Source organism: Perognathus longimembris, chromosome 8, assembly GCF_023159225.1.
Source record: "Perognathus longimembris pacificus isolate PPM17 chromosome 8, ASM2315922v1, whole genome shotgun sequence".
Taxonomy (NCBI): domain Eukaryota; kingdom Metazoa; phylum Chordata; class Mammalia; order Rodentia; family Heteromyidae; genus Perognathus; species Perognathus longimembris.
Window position 1 is genome coordinate 52,394,098 of NC_063168.1, and position 26,229 is coordinate 52,420,326.

Sequence of the window (26,229 nt, forward strand, 5' to 3'; positions counted from 1 at the left end):
TTTGGAACCAAACTGGATGATAGCATCAGACCTTTTGGTTCATCTTGCATATTAACTAATATTTATTGAATACGTATTATATGTCAGGCACTGTCCTGTAGGCTGAGAGTACAACACATACGCAAAATAAACTAAATCCCTGCCCTTAGAGCTTACATTCTAGATGAAGAGACAGGCAACAGTAGAAGAAGCAAGTATGTATATAGAATAACACCAGGTAGGGGTGAGATCTGTCAACAAAGTAAAATCTGGAGATAAAGTATTGCTGAGATTTCACATTTTGCTTCAGATACTCTCCCTTCTGACATAGTATCCTCTCATAGTTAACTCTTCCCTCCTTTCTCTTCCTCTTCATTGTTACTTCTCCTTGTTCTTCTTTTGGCTAAAAGTTGCTTGGAGTACACAGACTTAGGAAGTGTTCTTTTAAGAGAAGGATTGGGTTTTCATAGCATCACAGAGGTCATATAGACCAGCTTCATTCTCACTGCTTCATGTATTCCACTGTGAACAGATGTACTTGGATTTGTGATACAGTAAGATAACGAGGCCATCCCTTCTGAAGCTATATTTAGCCAACATCCAGGGAGTGACCTACATAAAACCTATAGTAGACTTGAAATGATACCTGAGTTTAAAGAGGTACTCACTCCCATTCATCCAAATGCCATACCCAGGTCAGACATGAACAGAGGGGAGGTGGGCAGGGGTAGCATTAGAGGCCTTGGACCAGCGTAGCTTCAAATCAACACCAACTGAAACCCCAGGCTGGTCCTGGACAAGCTGGTCCCTCCATCTGGAATTGCTTTCCTTATATCCATTTGTCAAATGATCGACTTGTTCTCGTGTGCCTAGTTCAAATCCTCAGTCAATACTAATTCCCCCTTCTCTGTCTCTCTTACAGAGTTTTATCAATGTTTCCAATGTAATATTTTCAATAGCCTATCATGTATTCATGTATCATGTATTAAATGTGTTTCCTAGGTTGTGGAAAGTTTTTATAAAAAAATCAATGAGTGTCTGTTTCATCTGTTTCATCTCTTATCAGGCTAAGCATTGGAATGCATATAATAACTATGTATCACATGAGGTTGGTTCTTTTCTTTCACATTGATGATATAAGACTAGGAGTAATGTGAGTATAATGTTTTTATAATGCTGTTCTTACTTACCTTAATTGGGCTTACAATAATGAACTTCTAGAAACTAGTTCTTATTTTTACTTTGTCACTTGAGTTCAATGAATCTTAATAACATTTCCTCTAAACTACTCCACTTTTTTTGGTGGCACTAGAGTTTGAACTCAGAGCTATGCTTGCTAGGCAGGTATTCTACACTGGAGCCATGACTCTAGCCCATCTGCTTCTTTAGACTCCTATCTTTCTGCTTGGGAGACCAATTGTTTTCCTGGTTACCTGGGCTTAAAACCTTAGTGCTAGTTTAGGAAGAGCCTTTTCTCCCAATTACTGCAAGATCTGCTGATTCTTGTCTCCTTTCTCATGTCTTGCAGATATGCATACTCTAAAGGCTAGAGAGAAACCATGCTTCCACCGCCCAAGCTGCTTTTATAACACAAGTTGTATTAGAATAAACTTCCATGACTGTTTTTGTTTTGTTTTGTTTTGGTGCCAGTCCTGGGGCTTGAACTAAGAGCCTGGGCATTGTCCCTCAGCTTTTGTGCTCAAGGCTAGTACTCTACCATTTGATCCACATCTATTCTTCTGGGGTTTTTTTGTGTGTTTTTTTTTGTTTTTTTGGTGGTGGTAGTTAATTGGAGATAAGAGTCTCATGAACTTTCTTGACTAGGCTGGCTTCAAACTATAATCCTGAGACCTCAGCCTCCTGAGCAGCTAGGGTTACAGACATGAGCCCCCAGCACTCAGCAACCTCCATGATTTTTAAGGGTTAGAATTTACTTTAAATGTAGTCGGAAGAGAGGAGCCAAGTAAATTCTGTTTACAAAGCTATAGCAGCCTGGTAGAACTCTGTTGTAAAGATTTTTATTTTCCCTGTAAATCAAATTATTCCTGTAATTTAAAATGAGCTTAATTTTTTCCTATTACCATATTTGAAACTTTTTCCATTCCTTTTCCAATTCTATCTGCCTAAATAGGAAATTAAGAAAAACAGATCTTGTTCTCTCATTTTATCAAAGGATATGCAAGTTATTGCATTGTATACAAGCCTCAGTGATGGGTGGGGTGAAGGGAAGAGACAGAAAAAGAAGGATGAAGTGAAGGTGGTAGAGCTGTATTGTATACATCAGATCACTTCTTCTCTAATAAGCAGTTCTCTCAAAGGTACAATGTAGCTGGAGATGTGGCTCAATGATGAGTGCCTACCTTGTAAATATGAGGCTCCAGAGTTCAAACCTCAGTACTGACCTACCCTGAAAAAAAGATCAAAGGTACAATGTGGGTGGTTCTCTGCCCTGCCCACCTTGCCATTGAGAGCATCAGTGCAACAATGCTGTTTTTAGCTTTGTTGAGTGCTAAAACAAAAATCTCTGTACAAAAAGGACAGCTGCTACTATTATATACAGGAACATTCAAAACAATCCATTTGTCTTTACCTGGTAGATCTGTGTAGAAGGATTATTCACTGGCATATGTTCATTCTCTCCTGCAGGAAGAAAGAGCTTGTTTAATCAACACAACTCAACCCTCAGTAGACATATGCAAGGAATAAGAGAATTTATAGTATTCTATACCTATGCCTAACTGAGAAGAAATCAATGACTCTAGAACAAAATCTAAAGTAGGGTAGGGTAGGGTAGGGTAGGTGAATTTTATATCACCATCCTAATGACCAAACCTGCTGTAACTCCTGTAGCAGAAAACCACATTCCATCATAGTGGGGAAATTCCCCCAACAAACGGAATGATTGAGCAGCCAGAAGTGAATGCACAGGAAGTGTCTCCCTCATGTTCTTGGGGCTGACTGGTATTTAACTAAAGGGATTATTCTGTAGTTAGGAAGGCCACTCTTTACCAGGGACCTGTCTAGTTGACATGTCCTAATCTCAGGAGGCCTGGATAAAATGTCCGCTGCTTCTCCCATCTCTCATCGTTGCTAAGGTTCTGAACTTTGAGTTCTGGTCATTGCTCAAATCAGATAAGGGAATCTTGCAGGGGGACTGGCAGGAGGGAATTGTCAATGGAAAAATTCTGGGTGAAACACAGGTAGAAGGGAAAAAGTATTGCCAACACTAGAGATTGGGAGTCACAAGGAAAACACAGAGAAGATGTAGAGTGTAAAATACCATTTACAGCCTAGGGAGAAGAATAGAGTCTGACAGAGAATGTACCTTTCACCTCATGGTTGGCCATGAAATGAAACAACAACCCATGGAAAAGAAGTTGCTCATCCATCACTGACTATTATCTGCTCCATTGTGTCAAACCAGTTAACAGATGAAATCTTTGGTTGTAAACCTTTGATTATATGAGTGTGTATGCCGTTCACTCATATATATTAGTATTAAGAACACCTCAGAGGGACCAGCCTCGGTATCTGAAGTTCCTAAAATATGTATAACCTCAGCCTAGAACTTGTTCCTGTAATGGGCTATCCCTGTAAAAGCCCAAGGGTTTAAGATTACTAAAAAGTCCTGCACAAGCTTGAGTAAGAATTATCTATCCTGTTTATACCATTGTCCCAACAGCCTAGTTTATATAAAGGTAAAAATCAAGATGTGAAAACACAGACCAAGAGCTCAGACTGAGGACTGTACTCTGTAGTTGGATTCTGCCTTCTCTATGGCTGCTTCCTCTATTGTATATTGGAGATGGTCAGAGAAGCTACTCCTCTACAGCTGTATCTATGTGGTAACCATGAAACATAAAGAGAAAGTACTCATGCTTCTAGACTAACCTAGAAGGTGCTATAGATGTCTTATTTGGATGTGTATCTTTGCCTTACTTAGCATGTTATTCTAAGGCAGTCCTAAAGTTCCTGCTAAGAGAAATAACAATGTAAGCCAAAATTTATATAAAAGTATGTGTGTATACATACCCATTGACAAATGTATGTTAATATACATAGTACATGTCCATTATATGATCATTATATATAACATTTATAATATATGTAACATTTAAAATATAAATAACATTTCCTATCATTATGTGATATATTTCCTTAGACTTTTTTTTTTTTTTTTTGCCATGCCTGGGCCTTGGACTCAGGGCCTGAGCACTATCCCTGGCTTCTCTTTGCTCAAGGCTAGCACTCTGCCACCTGAGCCACAGCACCCCTTCTGGCCGTTTTCCACACATGTGGTGCTGGGGAATCGAACCCAGGGCTTCATGTATACAAGGCAAGCACTCTTGCCACTAGACCATATTCCCAGCCCTCATTATGTGATATATTTCTTGAATCTGATTTGTAAAACAGATGAGGATAGGGCCCCAGTCCCCCCTTAGGCCCCCCTGGCTTCCCGACCCCGCCCACCTTCTCCAGCAGCCTTCCGCAGGCCGTTTCCACCGAGGAAAAGGAATCCTATCGTACGTCTGCTCTCCAGAACCTCCACTCTTTTCCACCCCTTCGCTGATGCAAGTGAGGGTGATGACCTGCTTCCTGCTGGCACTGTGGATTATGTCCATATAAGAATTCAACAGAGGCTGGGGATATGGCCTAGTGGCAAGAGTGCTTGCCTCCCATACATGAGGCCCTGGGTTCAATTCCCCAGCACCACATATACAAAAAACGGCCAGAAGTGGCGCTGTGGCTCAAGTGGCAGAGTGCTAGCCTTGAGCAAAAAAAAGAAGCCAGGGACAGTGCTCAGGCCCTGAGGCAAGCCCCAGGACTGGCCAAAAAAAAAAAAAGAATTCAACAGAGAGATGGCAGGAAGACCCTTACTACTGTCCAAGGGATCTCTGATGATTACAATAAAAAGAAGCCAGTGAAGGCATTTAAGAAGAAATGTGCCTGCAATGGTACTGTAATTGAGCATCCAGAATATGGAGAAGTAATTCAGCTACAGGGTGACCAGCGCAAGAACATATGCTAGATGCTGGTGGAGATTGGACTGACTAAGGACGATCAGCTGAAGGTTCATGGGTTTTAAGTGCTTGTGGCTCACTGAAGCTTAGTGAGGATTTCCTTTCAATGAGTAAAATTTCCCTTCTGTCCCTTGTCACAAGTTTAAAAACCTCACAGCTTGTATAATGTAACCATTTAGGGGTTTGCTTTTAACTTGGACTAGTGTAACTCCTTCATGCAATAAACTGAAAAGAGCCAAAAAAAAAAAAAAAAAAGATGGGGAAAAATCTGACCTTGCTTTGTTTTGGTTTTTTCCATGTTGCCTATTGCTCCTCCTCCAGCTTACTCTTCAACATTGCATCATTATTGTCCGGGATCAGGCCACCTCTCCTTCCCTGCACCTGTCAATGGAAATAAAGGATCTGAAAGAGCCATAGAATTGGTGAGGAAACTGGATGAACTTTACATGTTATCTTTAAAATATTGAACACAGCTTGCGGTTGATGTGTTCTCAGAAGACTAGAAATATAAACTGAACAAATACTTAGATTAAAACCTAAAGGTCATGAAACCCTGGGTTCGATTCCCCAGCACCACATAAACAGAAAAGGGCTGAAGTGGCGCTGTGGCTCAAGTGGTAGAGTGCTAGCCTTGAGCAAAAAAGAAAGAAGCCAAGGACAGTGCTCAGATCCTGAGTTCAAGCTCCAAGACTGGCAAAAAAAAAACAAACCAAAAAACTAAAGGTGAGTGTCATTTTAATACATATGAAATTCATTACCCAGAATTATGGTGGCTTTTAATATGCTACATTTCTGTTTTACTTCTAATTAGTTAAATTGAGCTTTCTGATTAGCAGGTTATAGTTTAGGTAAATTATCTTCCAGAGAAAAACAGGTCAAGTATGAAGACCAAGAGACCTGTTTCTTTTATTTATTTATTTATTTGTTTATTTATTTATTTATTTTTGTTTTTGTTGCCAGTCCTAGGGGAGGGACTCAGGGCCTGAGCCCTGTTCCTGGCTTCTTTTTGCTCAAGGCTAGTACTCTACCACTTGAGCCACAGCGCCACTTTTGTCTTTTTTTATATATGTGGTGCTGAGGAATCAAACCCAGGGCTTCATGTATACGAGGCGAGTACTTTACCACTAGGCCATATTCTCAGCCCAAGACCTGTTTCTTTTATATTAAACTAACTTTAATGGGCGTATCCCTATTTTCTTTCTTTCTTTCTTTTGGCCAGTTGTGGGCCTTGGACTCAGGGCCTGAGCACTGGTCCCTGGCTTCTTTTTGCTCAAGGCTAGCACTCTGCCACTTGAGCCACAGCGCCACTTCTGGTCATTTTCTCTATATGTGGTGCTGGGTTATCGAACCCAGGTCTTCATGTATAAGAGGCAAGCACTCTTGCCACTAGGCCATATCCCCAGCCCCGCCTCCCCCATTTTCAATGTCTGGTAAATTCCTTTGCACCCAGGAAATTCTTATCAAATGTGATCATTAGATAGGAAACTGAAAATTCAGAGTGCAATCTATCAGACACTGTTGCCATTGGGCCTCCTTTTATCCACCCAGAATTTATTTAAGACATTTCCATGTTTGAGGAATTCTCCCACCTCATGAGCCTCCTACTCCAGAGGATAAGACCAGCATCTCCTAGCCTCCTTTGCAGCTAAGTCACAATGGACATGGAACAGAGGACATGCCACATCAATGCAATCACCCCAAAGATTTCCTAGGAAACATCCTAAGTCCAATTTTCTAGATATACTTTCAAACAAATATAAGAGTTGCTAAGATGGCAAAGGCAGTAAGGAAAGTGTGGCCTATCATCTGGAACAAACATTTCCAAGAGGCTGAAGTCATTGCTTGTGGAACTTCCTTCACCAGGAGTTTCACTATATGATTTGGGGCCCTGTTGCTGACCACATAACCCCTTGCTTGGTTCTTCCATCTTTTGGTCAATTCTACCCCATATCCTTTCAACAGATTCTTTGGCTGCTAAAATCAGTTATTTTCTTCTGCTCACGATGGAGAATATTGATTGAAGCAACCAAAATATATTACACTATTGATATTATCCAAGATTGAGAAATACAAGTTTAAACTTCATTCTTCACTCCAGAAAAGATGAATCTATAGTGATAAATTGTAGATCATAGCCAGGCATCAGTGGCTCATGCTTGTAAGCTTAGCTAATCAGGAGTCTGAGATCTGAGGACTGAGTTTGAAGCCAGCCTGGATAAAAATGTCCCTGTGAGACTCTTTTCTTCAATTAACCACTCAAAAACTGGAAGTGGTACTGTGACTCAAAGTGGTAGAGTGCTAGCATTCACCAAAAGAGCTTAAGGACAGCGTTCAGGCCCTGAGTTCAAGCCCCACAACTGACAAAAAAATGTAGATTATCAGCTGCCTAGGTCAAGGCGGAAGGGTGACTGAGAAGAAGTGCAGGGAACTTTATAGAATAATAGAAATGCCTTGTTACTTAATTCTGGTAGTAGTATATAGGTGTTGAAATTCATCCAAATTTATCAAACATGTATAATTGAGTATTTTTCTTTGACAGCACTGGAGTTTAGCACAGAACCTTGAGCTTACCAGGCAGGGGCTTGATTACTTGAGCCACACCCCTAGTACCATTTGCTTTCAATTATTTTTCAAATAGGGTCTAGCATTTATGTTCATGCTGGCCTAGACCGTGATCTTCCTATACATGCTTCCCACAGCTGGGATGACAGGTATGAGCCACCATACCTAACTAAGGGTATATTTTGTCCCTTGTAAATTACACCTCAGAAAGGCCAACTTAGTACTTTTCATTCACACACTGAGGTTTATAATAGCAAAATAACAATTTGTCAGGCACAGAGATTATACATAGGGATGAAAAGGCATCAGAAACAGCTGCACCGTTATATATAAGTATAAAGAAAGGCCCAGTTGGGCACTTGTCATTCCCACCTATAACACTAGCTTACACAGGCTGAGCTAGGAGGAGCGATGTTCAAACACAGTCTGGGCACTGTCTGAGATTCTTATCTCCAATTCACCACTAATAAAAGATAGAAGTGGAGTTGTGGCTCAAGTGGTAGAGTGCTAGGCTTGAACAGAAAAGCTCAGGGGCAGTGCCCAGGCTGTAAGTTCAAGCTCCAGGACTAGCACAAAAAGAAACACCCAAAGTCAAGGCCCTGGTGTTTGGAATCTTGCATATTATTCGCGGAAGCTTGAAAGTTATGTCTAAATAGAACATTGTCCCTAGGTTCCTGAATCTCTGCATAGTTAACAGAGCATTACTAAGATAAGAACTTTCGGGGCTGGGAATGTGGCTTAGTGGTACAGTGCCTGCCTAGCATGCATGAAGCCCTGGGTTCAATTCCTCAATACCACATAAACAGAAAAAGTTGGAAGTGGCGCTGTGGCTCAAGTGGTAGTGTGCTTGCCTTGAACAAAAGAAGCTCAGGGACAGTGCCCAGGCCTTGAGTTCAAACCCCAGGAATGGCACCAAAAAAAAATCTCATTAACACTTGTTAATTTATTTAATATCTAATCAATCACATGGCAAATATGTATAAGATCACAGAATTAGAACATTAGAAACAAAAGGACAGCAAGAAAATAATTTCATTCAACTTCTTCATTTACAGATGAAGCAATTAAGGCCTGGATGCAGGAAGAAAAGTTACCCACCAGAAGTCATATGGCTTTGAAATTATTGCCAGAAGTAATTTTGGTTACTATTTGGAGAGAAAAAAAATCTTGAAATACATGAAGCCATACTTTTATGGAGTTTTTATTCCTGAGGATTTAATCATCTAATCTATAATGAACTGAAAATAAGCAAGCAAAAACTTGTATATATCCTAGACAAAACAAAAATTTACGTGTTTTCAGAGCTTTAACATCACCAAGTTCATAGGTGCTCATGTGGCCATTGACTTGAAGGCATAACAGAGAAAATTTGGACAGCCTAGAGGGGAAAAGGCACATATAATACCTCTATTCAAATAAACTATCATGACTATTTGTTAGTATTGTCTGAGAATCTTTTTTCTCTGGAATGTTCTACATCATTGTTAATGGGACCAACGTAAGATTTTTTTTTTTTTTTTTTTTTTGGGCCAGTCCTGGGCCTTGGACTCAGGGCCTGAGCACTGTCCCTGGCTTCTTCCCGCTCAAGGCTAGCACTCTGCCACTTGAGCCACAGCGCCGCTTCTGGCCGTTTTCTGTATATGTGGTGCTGGGGAATCGAACCTAGGGCCTCGTGTATCCGAGGCAGGCACTCTTGCCACTAGGCTATATCCCCAGCCCGTAAGATTTTTTTAATCCATATTTTCCACTTTCTTTAAAAATTGGATCGTTATTATTTATGTTTTATTTATTATTTACATATTCATCATTTACTTATTCATTCATTTGGAGACAAGATTTTGCTTGAACTCATGATCTTCCTCCCTTGGCTCCCTGGGCATGGTGATTACATACCCTCACACCAGGTTATTCATGTTCATCACGCCCATTTTGTAGAAGGTACAGATGTTTCCCCAAATTCCAGCAGATGTTAATCTCTGCTATTCTATTCCTTTCTACATCCTCATATAATCACATACTAACACATATACAGACCATGCATGTGTGAGAGGCTGTCACTGTAGATTCATTTTATGTATTGCTATGTCTTTTCTCATTTAATACACAAGATAATTAATTTATAGCAATAAATCTAAGAAGTTCTTTTTGTGTGTGTGCCAGTCCAAGGGGCTTAAAGTCAGGGCCTGAGTGCTGTCCCTGAGCTTTTTTGGTCAAGGCGAACACTCGACTACTTGAGTCACAAATCCACTTTGGCTTTTTGATGTTAAATTGGAATTAAGAGTCTCACAGACTTTCTTATCTGGGCTGGCTTTGAATTGTGATCCTCAGATCTCAAGCTCCTGACTAACTAGGATTACAGGCATGAGCCACCAGTACCTGGCTATAAATGATTCTTAATTGCTTCCTAATATCCATGATTTGGATAAACCATTAACCTTTCTTTTCTCTTTTTTTTCTTTTTTTTTGCCAGTCCTGGGCCTTGGACTTAGGGCCTGAGCACTGTCCCTGGCTTTCAGGCTTCTTTTTGATCAAGGCTAGCACTCTACCACTTGAGCCACAGACACTTCTGGCCATTTTCTATATATGTGGTGCTGGGGAATTGAACCCTGGGCTTCATGTCTACGACGTAAGCACTCTTGCCACTAGGCCATATTCCCAGCCCAACCATTAACCTTTTGTGTACTGATATTCCTTTTGATTTCCATTATCTTGGCATTGCAAACAATGTTAACAAACACTTTGGTGTTGGTGGTTCTATTATGGGAGGTTTTAAAATATATATATATATATATATATATATATATATTTTTTTTTTTTTGTCAGTCCTGGGGCTTGGACTCAGGGTATGAGCACTGTCCCTGGCTTCTTTTTGCTCAAGGCTAGCACTCTGCCACTTGAACCACAGCGCCACTTCTGGCCGTTTTCTATATATGTGGTGCTGAGGAATTGAACCCAGGGCTTCATGTATAGGAGGCAAGCACTCTTGCCACTAGGCCATATCCCCAGCCCTTATGGGAGGTTTTAAAAGATATGACTGATCTTTTTTCCAAAATGTCTCTGATTATTGTGATTTCCCTCAGGAGGATTGCATGGGTGCCTTTTCTCTTGTATCTCAGCCAACAATGGGTGTGAACACTTCTTAGTTCATTTTAGTCAGATGGGTGAGGGTGAGATTTCATAGTTAATTTTGCTTATTGGTACTGTGTATCTCTTCATATACTCACTGGGCATTTAGATTTTCTCCTCTATATTACCTATTCCTCTGATATGCCAATTTTCCTAGTTGGTCCTGTGCTTTTTCCTTATCACTTAATAGCTCCTATATAATAGAAAATGTCGCATGTCCAAACTTTTTTTAAAAAAACAAAACTTGATTGTCATTTTGAAATCATCAAGGCCTGTTTCCTTAGCTGATGCTAAGTTTCTTTAGTTTTATTTAATTTTTGGTTTTGTTTGACAGGATCTTGATATGTAGTTAAGGCTGTCCTCAAACACACCATCCTTAGCTTCCCTAATTCTGGGATTACACATGTGTACTACCATATCCTCCAGCCGCCTTCTTCTTCTTCTTTTTCTTTTTCTTCTTCTTCTTCTTCTTCTTCTTCTTCTTCTTCTTCTTCTTCTTCTTCTTCTTCTTCTTCTTCTTCTTCTTCAGAATTCACTGATAGTACAAGGGGGGTTATGTGAAAATTCCAAAGATTCAAAGTGTATTTTGAGCAAGTTCATCATCTCTATTACATTCTTATAACCCTTCCTTCCTGATTTAGGTGTCCCTGAGCTTTTTCACTCAGGGCTGGTACTCTACCATTTGAGTCACAGTGCTACATCTAGCTTTTTGGTGGTTAATTGGAAAGTGTCATGGACTTTCCTGCCATGGACCATGATCCTTGGATCTCAGCCTCCTGAGTAGCTAGGATTAGAGGTGTAAACTAGGGCTGGGAATGTGGCCTAGTGGTAGAGTGCTTGTCTAGCAGGCATGAAGCCCTGGGTTTGATTCCTCAGCCCCACATATACAGAAAAAAAGGAAAGTGGCACTGTGGCTCAAGTGACAGAGTGCTAGCCTTGAGCAAAAAGAAGCCAGGGACAGTGCTCAGGCCCTGAATTCAAGCCCCAGGACTGGCAAAAGAAAAAAAAAAAGGTGTGAGCCACTGTGCCTGCTTCTTCCCTGGCACTCTCCTCCCTTTATTTGTTAGTTGTGGTATTGAACTCTGGGCCTGGGCTCTGTCCTTGAGTTCCTCAGCTCAACGCTAGAGCTCTACCACTTGAGCCACAGTGCTACTTCCTCTTCCATTTTAAAAACAATATTTAGGGTTGGGACTATGGCCTAATGGTAGAGTGCTTGTCTTACATACATGAAGCCTTGGATTCGATTCCTCAGCACCACATACATAGAAAAAACCGGAAGTGGCATTGTGGCTCAAATGGTAGAGTGATAGCCTTGAGCAAAAAAAGCCAAGGACAGTGCTCAGGCCCTGAGTTCAAGGCCCAGGACTGGCAAAAAACAAACAAACAATATTTCAGTGAGTTTCTTATGCTAATTTCCTATATAATATATGTATATATAGTATATAACATATTTTGATCTTTTACCTTCCAGTATCCCCTCCATTTCCCCTCCTCCCTCCCCCTTGTACTCAAACTCCACTGTTATTTTTATCATTTAGATTAAGATTTCTCAGGAGTGAAACATGAGAAAACCATGGAATTCTTCAGGAATGTGTTTTTTTAAATTAAATTTTGTTGGGCTGGGGATATAGCCTAGTGGCAAGAGTGCCTGCCTCGGATACACGAGGCCCTAGGTTCGATTCCCCAGCACCACATATACAGAAAACGGCCAGAAGCGGCGCTGTGGCTCAAGTGGCAGAGTGCTAGCCTTGAGCGGGAAGAAGCCAGGGACAGTGCTTAGGCCCTGAGTCCAAGGCCCAGGACTGGCCAAAAAAAAAAATAAAAAAAATAAATAAATTAATTAAATTTTGTTGTTGTTTTTTTAACTATCTTCAGGAATATGTAAGTCATCCTTGTGAAGGTCTCTGGCTGCTCTCCAGTTTTAGTATATGTGTTGCCCTCCCACATTTTCTTCCAATGCTTTAAAAAAAATTTTAAGTGCTTCATTCATCTGAAATTTGGCTTACACATCAAGACAGGAATGTTTGATCTCCTTCTTTTTCAGATGGATAGCCCCTTGTTCCTGAACAGATTGTCAACTGCTCTTTTTCTTCATAGAATTAAAATATCAATTTTAGTAACATATGCAATTCCCATATACATTGAAATATTATGGATTCTCTATTCTTATCTATCTATTCTGATTCCCATATTACAGATTATGGATTAGAAATATACCCTTTTAAATATTTAGAACATTTTTTCCTTAGGCTAGATTTTCAGAAGGGATTTTATTATGTTATTTTGGTTTTTTTTGCTTTGCTTTATTTTGAGATGGGAATCCCACTACATTGTGTAGGCTGGCTGTGAACTCATGAGCTTCCTGACTTAGCCTCCTGAGTTGCCAGGATTACAAGTATGCACCACGGTGCCTGGGTTTCTACAAGGAAATTTCCAGTCGAAGAGTATCATTATCCTAGTGAGTAATATATAAGGAAACATACATTTTACATTATGTAGAAAAATAATGAGTTTTTCTATGAAAAAAGGTCTTGATAGGGCTGGGGATATGGCCTAGTGGCAAGAGTGCCTGCCTCATATACATGAGGCCCTGGGTTCGATTCCCCAGCACCACATATACAGAAAATGGCCAGAAGTGGCGCTGTGGCTCAAGTGGCAGAGTGCTAGCCTTGAGCAAAAATAAGCCAGGGACAGTGCTCAGGCCCTGAGTCCAAGCCCCAGGACTGGCCAAAAAACAAACAAACAAACAAACAAAAAGGTCTTGATAGAGTTATGAAATTCCCTCTGAGATGTCATCCTTTACTTGGAATCCCTTACTCTGAGCATGGAAATTCTCTACTCGGTCCTCGGTAGCCCTTGGACCACTGTCTGACTTTGAATAAGTTCCATTAGGTGATGCCACCTGCCTCTCACCAAGCCAGCGTGACTGCTACTCCTTCCTACCTTTCCTTTCTTTCTCTCTGCATAGTGGCGGTAGTTGATTCCCAAATGCCCACTCCAGTCTAGCCAGACCTATGAGAAAATATTACTAAGTGTTTAGAAAAAGCCCATTGGTCTTTAAATCATGCCAGGTTATTATATAGAGCAATGGTTTTCAATTTAAACTCTGAAGACCCCAAACTTTGCCCAGTTTACCTTAAGGGCTGAAAGGAAAGCACCAAAGTGGCAGGGGGAGGGAGGCCTTGGCCCCTTCCCCATCTCTTCAACCATAATCTCTCTGTGCTTATCTGATTCACAGTCTATAGTCTGGAGGAAGGATTTCATTTTAAAAGTAGTTTCTGCCATCCCAAAACAAAGGTCCTAAAATTATTCATATGGAGACATCCGAATGTTGAAACATATAACCACAGTTTAATAAAATGAACTCAAAAAGTTTTAAGAAGGAAGTTAATAGGAACCTAAAGATCACTTAAAAATCTCCTATCCCTCCCTCCCAGCGACCTAGAATGAGAACCCACCCTCCCATAGACTCACTCCAGATCACAAAAACTTGGCATGTCTATTACTTCCCAATTACTGCTGTGACAGAAAAGGAAAGTTTGGCACTTCAGGGAATTAAAATTAATTGAAGCAGACTTGAGTTAATTTCCATTTCGGTGTCCTCTATTGAATGGGTCTTTAGTGCATATTTCTAATTTAGTAGAATGAGAACTTTTTATGTTGGGGGAAGGGAAATGAGGAAATATGTCCCCCTGAAACTAAACTAATTCACCAAGTAAATCCTTATATAATCTTCGTGCTATAGAATAAAAGCTGAAAAACATGTGAAAGGAGCTGTGTGTGTGTTTGTGTGTTCTATAGTCTAAAAGCAATATTATCTGTGACAGTAACACGCCTTGCTTGTACATGTTTCACAGTTATCGAAACACTCCCACATGGAGTGTCATCCTTGACCACTGCAAGTCTGTACATCTGGCAGAGTAAATGTTTCATTTATTTTCTATAGAAGACAAAACTTACACTAGAAGTAACTCCAAGTAAGATGTTAGTTTTCCTACGTTTCATGCTACAGCATTCAAAACATAACATTAAAAGCAATATTCCCAGCACCTCCCATAGGAAAAAGTATCCCATTTTTTTTGTAGACTCTGTTTCCAGATGATCAGAATTGAATGTGTGCTGAAGGTAAGGCTGAGTGAAAGGTATGAAATGCAAAGCAGGACTGAAAAGAGGAACAAATGATGCTCAGATAATGTAAAAGATTATTAGTAAAAATCTATCTTTCTTAAAAGCTGGATGAAATAGACTGCTTTCTAGAAATTCACAGAATACTACTAGAATTTGTATTTTAAAACTATAGATAGAAAAGTGAACTATAACAACTGTCTATAAAAGATATTGAAAGAGGTCTGGGAATATGGCCTAGTGGTAGAGTGCTCGCCTTGTATACATGAAGCCCTGGGTTCGATTCCTCAGCACCACATATATAGAAAAAAGCCAGAAGTGGCGCTGTGGCTCAAGTGGCAGAGTGCTAGCCTTGAGCAAAACGAAGCCAGGGACAGTGCTCAGGCCCTGAGTTCAAGCCCTAGGACTGGCAAAATTTAATTAATCATTTAATTAAGTAACTAAAACAGGATTCTGCCACTAGACAGCACAAACAATAAGCAGCCTCCTTTTAAAAATGGTCCTTGCGGGCTGGGGATATAGCCTAGTGGCAAGAGTGCCTGCCTTGGATACATGAGGCCCTAGGTTCAGTTCCCCAGCACCACATATACAGAAAACGGCCAGAAGCGGCGCTGTGGCTCAAGTGGCAGAGTGCTAGCCTTGAGCAAAAAAGAAGCCAGGGACAGTGCTCAGGCCCTGAGTCCAAGGCCCAGGACTGGCCAAAAAAAAATAATAATAATAAATAAATAAAATAAAAATGGTCCTTGCCCTTCAAGTCGGCTTCATTACTCACCTTTACTCAAATATGGATATTGCTAGAAACCTGGTGGCCCCTGCCACTGAACTAGGCCACAGCCGCATCCCCCCCCTTATCTGCCTGCATGCCAGCTCCCTCCCCAGATGGAGAGAAAGTGTTCATTTTACCTTTCTATCTCCAGTTCCTAGCAGTTTCTCAATAAATGTCTTCAACCCATGTTTGTTGAAGGGTTCCAAATTCACATCTAGTAGACTACCTAGATGAACATGCTATTTATCATGACTGTTTCAAGTTAGTAACAAAGAATTAGTGGGTAAATAGAAGGGTTTGGCCTAGGGATCCGATGTATATCCTACAAAATTAGCAGAGTGAGGGAAGGGATGGGTGAGAATGTTGAAAGGGATGACATTGATTAAGATATCTTGTATTCATGAGCTGCTTTGTTAATTGGCAATTCCTTTGTACAACTACTTAAAGATTAAAACAAAAAGAAGTGGAGCTGTGGCTCAAAATGGCAGAGTGAAAGCCTTGAGCAAAAGAGCTCAGGGACAGCACCCAGGATCTGAGTTTAAGACCCATAACCAACAAGAACAACAAAAAAGAACCAACCCCTATTTTATTCTACCAATCATAGTTCCCCTTACAAAAATAATTCCCTGTTCCTACAACTGGGCTTGGAGATCTAAGAGAGATCAAGATTTCCTAATAAATGCTCCCATACCTGAACTAACTCTAAAAGCTGCTCCAATGCTACCAGCAACCCCAATGTGTCCAGAGCCAGAGAGAACAGAGGCCAAGCACACATAGCAGAGAAATCTTTAGCAAAGAAACACACAGAAGGTTCTTCGCATCGGAATATGACACATCAATCTTCCTTCATTCTGTGGGCATGTTTTTATTGTTTAGTTAATACCAATCAGGATAAAACAATTTGGGTAAACTAATATATGTCAACATCAATCAGAAGAGAAAAGAATGTTTGTGTGCTATCACATATAAAACCAACCACTGGCTTAAAATATCAAGATATCAGAAATTATGAACACATTCAGGCCATAGTCCTTCCATGGGCATCTAGACTTCATATAGACTTCCATAAAGATTTAGCAAGGCTGGGAATGTGGCTTAGTGGTAGAATACTTGCCTTGCATGCATGAAGCCCTGGGTTCAATTCCTCAGCACCACATAAACAGAAAAGGCCAGAAGTGGTGCTGGGGCTCAAGTGGTAGAGTGCTAGCATTGAGCAGAAGAAGCTCAGGGACAGTGCCAGGCCCTGAGTTCAAGCCTCAGGACTAGCAAAAAAAAAAAAAAATTAAAAAGGGAAGAAGCTTTTGTGAGCCCAGATGTTTCTATGAATCCAGTTAGAAAGGTGTACTCCATTTCTTTCTTATCCTAGTTTCCCTCTGTTTAATATTTTTTGTGAATATTTTTATTGTTACTATAAAGGCGATGTACAGAGGGGTTACAGTTACATAAGTCAGGTAAAGAGTACATTTCTTTTTAGACAATGTCACCCCTCCTCTCACTCTCTCCCAGTTTTTCTTTCCTATCCTTACCCACAGGTGTTTTTTTTTTAATTTTTAAAATTATCTTTAAGTAGTTGCACTAAGAGTTTTTTTTCTATTACCTCTATTTTTCTATTACCCATCTCTTCCCTAGCTATCCCTTCCCTCACTCTTCTTATTTTTGCAGGATACACATTGTAATCCAATTTTTCAGATGGGGAGTTTACTCAGGTGAAGACTCAAAGATGTTCTGTGCAAAAGGCAGAGTGCCCCACACATGGTAAACAGCTATTCAAAAAAAAAAAAAATGAAGTGACTGTCACTGGGCAAACCTCCTCTAGAAGAGAGACGAGACCGTGAAGGACTTGAGAGGCCCTCCAGAGTCATATGGCAGGAAGGAAGTTGGCACTTTAGAAAATGTTCCTTCCAGCAATGGGGACAGCCCTGACTTGCAAGAGAGGATATCAACATGAAAAAATGGAGCTGTCCATGGGAAATACTCCCTCGGCTAGGGCAGAAGCAGATGCCTAGTGCTCAGGATGTAAGTCACGTGGCTGAGTTAGTAATGCTGTAAAATAGATCATCAGTCACCGAAGCCTATTTTAAGTAAGAAGAAGAAACCAGGTTACTGCTACCTCTCAGGGGACAGTGTTTTTTCATAGTTCAGATGAAATGATATCCAATTTGGATCTGCCTTTGGCACTTTTAAAGCTGCCAGAAAGGAGAATAGAGTAGAATCTAATCTTTCGAATGACCGTATTTCCCCGCTACTTGTCAGGTAGAAAAGTAGCCCACCGTCTATGTGCCTTGACATGGAGTCAGTAATATTCTCTTGCCACTAATGTGATAGCATTTTCCCTTCACACCCAGTCTATCCACAAGCCACGTGCATCCTTCCCAAGGGCCTCAGTCCCTACAGATTCTCAGCCACAAGTCCTCCACTCTCCGCTATCCCAAACCCATTGAACACTCTAAAGGCAGCTAGGCCCTGTGTGCCAGCCTTGAGAATCCCACTGATCATCAGATATCCTCACTTAGGCAAGGCTCATCTTACATAATCTCAGTGCTCAATAGTTTTGTTGATCAGTTCAGCATTAGTTTATTTCTTTTATGCTTTCAGCCTGTTTCCTACAACTAAAGCATGCTGAACCCAGCTAGTGATTCATTTTCTTTACATCTGATAAGTTTGGAACAAAGGGAAAGACATTCCATGCAAGTCTAGAGCTAGATTACTCTAGTCATATATGATACATTCGTTTGGGAGAAATCCAAGTAGCTACAGTTTCCTCCCTCTTACGTTTTTCAGAGATGTCTTAGTGCTTCTGACAGTTTGGTGTCAGGGAAGCTTCTTATTCCATGGGGTGAGAGGGTTCTTTTTCACTCTATTCCACACAGGGAACCGTCTCTAGTTGTCCAAATGTTGAGTATAGAAAAGAAAGTCCATGGAAGTGGCACTATGGCTCAAATAGAGCAGCAAAAACTCAGAGATAGCACCCAGGCCCTGAGTTCAAGCCCCCCCCCCCAAAAAAATTAATTACATAAAACTTTCATTTAAAAAAAAAGAAAATCCATTTGAACAAGTGCCAGAGTATTTCCCTACCTTAGGATGTTGGTCCAGCTCTATCTGTGGGACTTTCATTGGAAAGCTCATTTTGCCAAGCCCTGCTCCTCCGCTCTGCAAATCTGCTTTCTCACTACTTCTTCTGGGGCCACTCTTCTAATCAAGAGAGAGGCAGGTGTCTCTGAAGCCAATTAGATCGTAGTTGACCCAATCTCACCACTGTAGCTGCTAGTGACTGCACTAACTTCCCTGATGTCCCGGTTATGCCATTCCAAATGAAACTTTATAATAGCATATGCAATATACAGGTTTAGATGATCACACTTCATGCCTTTCACCAAACATTTTCATGCCTCTGTTCCTTCCTTCCTCTGTCCCTCTGAGGGAAATATTTCTCAGCCTTCAAGGCTCAATTCAAGCACCTTCTTCTCTAGGAGGCCAGCCCTGACCCTCCCAGTGACAATTAGTCAACCACTCTTCTGTTGAGTATCATAATATTCTATCTCTTCATCCTGGGAATGATATTGAATAATCTCTGTCCATCTTTCACACATACACATTATAATTTCCACTAAGGGAGGGGCTGTTTCTTATTTACATTCATTGAAACTACAGGTATTTGAGCTATGCCACTAATATTTAAAATTCTTTTTTTCTTTTAAAGAAAACTATTATATTATTTACATTTAGGTACATGTGATGTTATGATATCTACAATGTGGTATAGTTCAAGCTAACAAACATTTATCATCTCATATGCTTTGTATTTTTGTGGTGAGAATATTTGAAATTTACTTCCATAACAATTTTTGGAATATACAATATATTATTAACTACAGTCATCTTGCTGTGCAGTAGACCTCAGAGCACAGATTCCATAGCCAGGCATGATTGTGCATCTGTAGTCCAGCTGTCTGGAGGCTGAGACAAGAGTTTGAGGCCAGACTGGACCAAATCAAGGTCTTGTCTCAAAAAAATAAAATACAAAATTATTCTTCCTGTCTAGTGGAAACCTGTGCCTTTGACCAACTTCTCCGCATTCCACCTCCTCATCTACCCATCCCCCAACCTCTGGGAACCACTGTTCTCCTCTCTGCTTCTATCAACTTGAATTTTTGGGGAGTCTAAATATAAGACAGTTTATTTTCCCCTAGCAATAATGTCAGTGCTATAAGTACATTAGACTTGAAGCCTCAGGATCAACATAACACATGGCTTTATAGGAGCAATTTTACTCCATTTTTAACATATATATTCAAACACTGATATTTTGACATCATATATAGTCAAACACTTGATATTACTAAAATTAGCTTGAGGTTTTTTGTTTGTTTCATTTTTTTGGTACTAGGACTTGAATTCAAGGCCTGGGCACTCGCTGTCCCTTAGCTTTTTTGCTCAAGGCTAGCACTCTACCACTGAGTCACTTCTGGCATTTTGGTAGTTAATTGGAGATAAAAATCTCACTGACTTTCCTGCTGGGGCTGGGTTTGAACCGTGATCCTCAGATCTCAGCCTCGTGATTAGCTAGGATTACAGGTGTGAGCCACTGGTGCCTGCCTGGCTAATACATCTTTGTAATGACACATTATTTAGCCAGTGGTCTACCTCTTTTCCAAATCTGAATCAAATAAATTTACCTTCTTTTTCAGTACTGAGGATTGAACCCATGACTTCATGCTTGCACTCTACCACTTGATTTATGCCCCAGTCTTTTTGTTTATATGTATTTTTTGAGATAGGGTCTCTATAACTTCGCCTGGTTGGCTGTGAACATGATGCTTCTGTCCCTACCTCAAAAGCAGCTGGGATTACAAGCATTTGCCACCAGGCCTGGTTTTGATTTGTATCACTTAATATTTTATTCAAATATCTAAATTATTATTCACATACATCTATTTAATCAAGCATTTTGAACTCATTGCCTCACACTTGCTGGCAGGTGTTCTACCAGTTGATCCATACTTTGGTTTGGTCATTTTGGTAGGGTCTTGCATTTTATGTGGGGCTCAGACCCTGGTCCTCTACCTCTGCCTCTTGAAGAGCTGGGTCCCAAGGATATGCCACCATACCTAGCTTGTTTGCATTGACATGGAGAGCATCACTAACCATTTGCCTAGGCTGGCCTCAAATAGTGATTGATCCTATTTTTACCTCCATAATAGTTGCTATTACAGGCATGACCCACAGTGCCTGGTCTCATTATCAACTTTGTTCCTCCTGCCTCTGCAAGTCTTGATCAAAATCTTTGAGTGACTCCTAAAATTCAAATGTTTTGACCCTACCAACATATCATATGTGGCGTACTCATCTTGTTGCAAAAACTGGGCTGGGCTCCTGTCACATCACAAAGATAGTCACCATTTCCTGTCTTCTCCAGCCTCTGGGCTTTGTTCTATCAGTGGATATGCTTACTCACTTGAGCCGCCAAGCTCCAGTGTCCCAGAAGATGCTGTGTCACCATAAAGCCCTGCTTTTCTGTGTTGCTGCAGAACCGGTCCGCATTTCTACAGTGGTACTCAAGTAAAATTATTAATGTAAAAGTCTTGTGGTGTGCCTGTAATCCTAACTACTTAGGAGGCTGAGCTATGAAGATCCTGGTTCAAATCTAGCCTGGGCAGAAAAGTTCATGAGACTCTTATCTCAAATGAACCATCAAAAAAGCCGGAAGTGGAGGTGTAGCTCAAGTGTTAGAATGCCAGCCTTCAGCAAAAAAGCTAAGGGATAGTGCATAGGTCCTGAATTCAAGGTCCAGTACTGGCACAAAATAAAGTCTTATACTTCTATAAGATCAGTTCATGTACATGTAGAGTGCCCATAAATCATCTTAACTATTGGTAAATTTTTCTTTGGGGAAAAAGAGTTCAGAGCTCATATCAGTCTCTCAAAGAAGTCCATAATTATTCTTTAAAAGTAAGTTAAGGGGAAGAGACAGGAGAGAAATACTAGAAGAGAGTGAAGGAAGGGACGATATTGTCCAAAAAGGAATATACTAATTTCCTGACTTACAAAATGGTAACCGCTCTGTATATCACCTTTATAATAACCATTTAAAAATATTTAATAAAAAAGTAAAAACCTCTGCACTTGATTATGAGTCCTTAGGAAACACAGTATGTTCCACTCTTCTTTTTGTTGGTGGTGGTTATGGGGCTTGAACTCAAGGCCTGGCTACTGTCCCTGGGCTTTTCACTCAAGGCTAGCCCTCTATCACTTTGTGCCACAACTTCACTTCTGGTTTTCTGGTAGTTAATTGGAGATAAGAGCCTCAGGGAGTTTCCTGCCTAGGCTGTCTTCAAACCGTGATCCTTAGATCTCAGCCTCCTCAGTAGCTAGGATTGTAGGTATGAGCCACCAAAGCCTGACTCTTCTTAAGATTTTACTATAAGATATCTGATGTTTGCTAAATAAGCATTTTAGTTACTGTCTAAAGGTAGATTTTTTTTCTAGTAAATATATACAGTAAACTCAATATCCAATAGCCTTTTTTTTTCCTCAATAGGCAAGAACTGTTTATTGAGGGACTGCTAATTGAAGAACAGCGAGGAGCACAGACTTTCCCGTGGGATTGGAGGTTGGGCCTCAGCCATGTTTTTTTTTTAGTAGACATGAAATCTGATACAGTGAAAACTACACTGGACAAATGAAAAGACATGGAATTTTTTTTCTTTTCTTTGTCTGAGACTGGGACTCAAACTCAAAATCTGATGCTTTTCCTCATTGGCAGGTACCCTACCACCTGAGCCACACTTCCAGCCCCAACATGGAAATATTTATAACAAAATCCTAATATCAGTTAATCTAGAAAAGGAAATTAGTCTTTCAAGTTTTGCTTATGTTCTTTTGTTTTGATCAAGTTTGTTTATTTTCCAGCTTTTTTTTTTAGTTTTGAAACTTAAAAATGATGCCTTAAGTTCTGGGATTTTTTTTAATGTGTGTGCCATACATCTAACTAACTTCAAATCTCAGTTCTTCTACTCATTTAATTTTGTAATCCTAGAACAGGTAATCATTTTCTTTTTCTGCTATGCTGTGGTTTAAACTCAGAGTCTCATGCTTGCTAGGCAAAGCTGATCTATTGCCAAGCCATGAGTTCAGCCCTTTTTTGCAGTGACTTTTTTGAGATTGGGTCTCACTTCTTTGCCTGGGTATGTGCATTGACTGTGATCCTCTGATGATACATTTCTTATCATAGCTGGGATGTACAGAGGTGCACCAACATACTAAGTTTCTTCCATCAAGATGGAGTCTCATGAGCTTTTTGTACAGGTTATCCTAGAACTGTGATCCCCTTGATCTCATGCTCCTATATACCTGGAATCATAGGCCTGTGATACCACACACAGCTACTGGGTGAAGAGGAGTCTTGTAAACTTTGTGCTTGGGCTGCTCTCCAACTGCTATCCTCCTGATCTCAACCTCCTTAGAAATAGCCAGAATTACAGGCATGAATCACCTTGCCTGGCTAGGTTAATTAACCTTTATAGGGCCTGTTCCCTCATCTGCAAAAGTGGCATAATCATTGCCTATTCCACATAGCTATTATACAACAAAGCCCAGAATGAAGTAGGAATTCGGTACATATTAGTTCAGTTTAAAGTAAATGTCTTTTTAAAGTTTTTGTTTTCCTTTTTGCAATCCAAAGACATTCAAGATATTTCATTCAAGGCACAAAAAAGGAGGGGGAAATGGCAAACAAATACAGTCATTATATTCATTGTACAGTAGGTAAAAATTGAGCTATGCAGCTTGAGGGAAGGGATGGGAGGGGTAAATTGGGAGAGATGATGCAAGGGGCGACACTGATCAAGAGGCACTGTACTCATAATCTGACATGTGGAATTGTAACCTCTTTGTACAACTTATAAAAAAGTATTCTCATGGGGCTGGGAAAATGGCCTAGTGGTAAAGTGCTTGCCTCGTATACATGAAGCCCTGGGTTCGATTCCTCAGCACCACATATATAGAAAAAAGCCGGAAGTAGTACTGTGGCTCAAGTGGCAGAGTGCTAGCCTTGAGCAAAAAGAAGCCAAGGACAGTGCTCAGGCCCTGAGTCCAAGCCCCAGGACTGGCAACAAAAACAAAACAAAACAAAAAATATTCTCAATATTGTGGATAAGTATTCATATACACAGTAAAAGTCTGATACAATATGATTGGCTTATAAGGTAGCTATTGTCCCTGACTGCTTAAGGAAACCCCTAATTTGTTTACTTGATGTTTTTTTTAAACAAAGACACAGAATTCTGTGCAATTTATAATACTTCTACTTTGAAAATGATCACTGGTGTATACTATGGGTTTGTTTGTTTGGTTGGATAGTTTTAGTGAGTTATGGGACTTAAACTCAAGGCCTTGGGTGCTGTCATTAAGCTTTTTTTCTCAAGGCTAGTGCCCTACCACTTTGAGCCACAATTCTGTTTCTGAATTTTGATAGTTAATTGAAAATAAGAGCCTCAAGTCCTTTGCTGCCAGGGCTGGCTTCTAACCATGATCCTCAGATCTCAGCCTCCTGAGTACTAGGATTACAGGCATGAGCCACCAGTGCCCTGCTTCATCTGTGTCTTTGCTGGAAACAAGTTCTTTGCAATGTACACTCACCTTGTGCCTTGTCTCCAGCAGGAGACATCATAGCATGTTTTTGGAAGCCTTCTTCCTGATTTCTCTAGAGATTCTGTAAAAAACAAAGTGTCACTCCACGGACAATGACAACTACCTTACATCTTTCTATTATCCCTTCCCCTTATAATTTTGTAATTATAACTTGTTATTATATATTCAGTTCATTGTTAATTTTTTCCTAATTCTTCACAACTACATAAAGTAAAAATGTCAAAGTCATTGTTTCTCTTAGCCTCTGAATTTTCAAGACAGTACTGCATAGGCACAAACACCTCAGTGTTTATATCTTTGGGGTGATTAGTCAAAATAAATAAATTGAAAAACATCAAACACTCTAGCACAACTAAATGGGCTTTGCTCAATCAGAAGAGTTCAATGCAGTTGATTTGACCTGAAAACCCTCAAGTTACAAATTGAGAGTTTTCCCTGAAGTACCCCATACTAAATGAAATAATCTACTTCAAGTGATGAGTAAAACAGGCTTGGGATTAGATTATTTTGTAGGGGCTAATTGAGGTGAATGACAGTCAAAATTAAGTACAAATCTATCTGGGCAACATTCTATGATGAATATGGTCTTTGTGAGCAGTACGGTAGTTCCAACCCAGCTGTATGTTTTTATCTCTCATCCTCGGAAATGCTTTAGGTAGATTAGTCACCTCACTGACTCTGTCAGGCCTTCCTTTTCTGATCTAAATAATTAGAGCAGTAATAATAATTCTTCTCAGTAGAGTAAGGGAGATGAAGGTGGGAGAGAGGGAGAGGAGGATACAGAGAGCAAAATTTTACTTAGTCACCTTTGTCATTTTGCCAAGAGCTCTGTCCTTTATCCTATGTGTATTCCATCTTGACTTACATGGTGTGTGTTTTTTCCATTAACTACGCCGAATATTTTTCTTTAAAACTTGCCTTTATTTAGGGGTTGGGGGTATGGCCTAGTGGCAAGAGTGCTTGCCACATATACATGAAGCCCTGGGTTCAATTCCCCAGCACCACATACACAGTAAACGGCCAGAAGTGGCGCTGTGGCTCAAGTGACAGAGTGCTAACCTTGAGCAAAAGAAGCCAGGGAGAGTGCTCAGGCCCTGAGTCCAAGCTCCAGGACTGGTTTAAAAAAAAAAAAAAAAAAGACTTTATTTGTAATGCTGTACTTGGTCTGAGCAGAATGAAAGAGACAATGTAAAGCCTGACACTGGGTCTGTCAGACACTGCTAGCTCCCAACACAGGAGCCAACTCCCTGCAAAGTCTGTACCTTCCCTTGCTCCTGCACAGCTGGGTGTAACCACAAGACTAGATTTCTACCCATGTGCTCCAAGTAAGAATACTGTGGAAAGTCTCCTTTGAAGAGAAAACACCCGGGCTGGGGATATAGCCTAGTGGCAAGAGTGCCTGCCTCGGATACACGAGGCCCTAGGTTCGATTCCCCAGCACCACATATACAGAAAACGGCCAGAAGCGGCGCTGTGGCTCAAGTGGCAGAGTGCTAGCCTTGAGCGGGAAGAAGCCAGGGACAGTGCTCAGGCCCTGAGTCCAAGGCCCAGGACTGGCCAAAAAAAAAAAAAAAAAAGCAAACAAACAAACTGAAGAGAAAACACCCAACTGGTTACCCATGCCTGTTATCCTAGCCCCACAGAAGGCTGAGGTCTGAGGATCATGGTTCAAAGACAGTCAGGGCAGAAAAGTCTGTGAATCACCAAAAAGACAGAAGTAGAACTTTGGTTCAAACAGTAGAGCACTAAAAAAGCTCAGGGACAGGCTGGGAATATGGCCTAGTGGTAGAGTGCTTGCCTCGTATACATGAAGCCCTGGGTTCCATTCCTCAGCACCACATACACAGAAAAAGCTGTAAGTGGCGCCATGGCTCAAGTGGCAGAGTGCTAGCCTTGAGCAAAAGAAGTTCAGGGACAGTGCTCTAGCTCTGAGTTCAAGCCCCAGGACTGAGGTTCTTGGGAAACGAATACCAGTGAGAGGCGGAGCCCTAGCAACCTCCA

General features: G+C 40.6%; 1 protein-coding gene and 1 pseudogene across 1 annotated transcript in view; one reads left to right on the forward strand and one right to left on the reverse strand.

Annotated features, from left to right (window-relative positions):
- Positions 1 to 26,229, reverse strand: part of Arhgef33 (Rho guanine nucleotide exchange factor 33) — an 83,281-nt gene that overhangs the window by 51,162 nt on the left and 5,890 nt on the right. Inside the window, exons 4-6 of the mRNA XM_048353087.1 lie at positions 24,217 to 24,289; positions 5,274 to 5,381; positions 2,570 to 2,619 (exon numbers count right to left, since the gene is read on the reverse strand). Of these exons, the coding sequence (XP_048209044.1) occupies positions 2,570 to 2,619; positions 5,274 to 5,298 (75 nt within the window). The 5' untranslated portion in view covers positions 5,299 to 5,381; positions 24,217 to 24,289. The remainder of the gene's footprint in view (positions 1 to 2,569; positions 2,620 to 5,273; positions 5,382 to 24,216; positions 24,290 to 26,229) is intronic.
- Positions 3,785 to 5,072, forward strand: LOC125356779 (annotated as a pseudogene).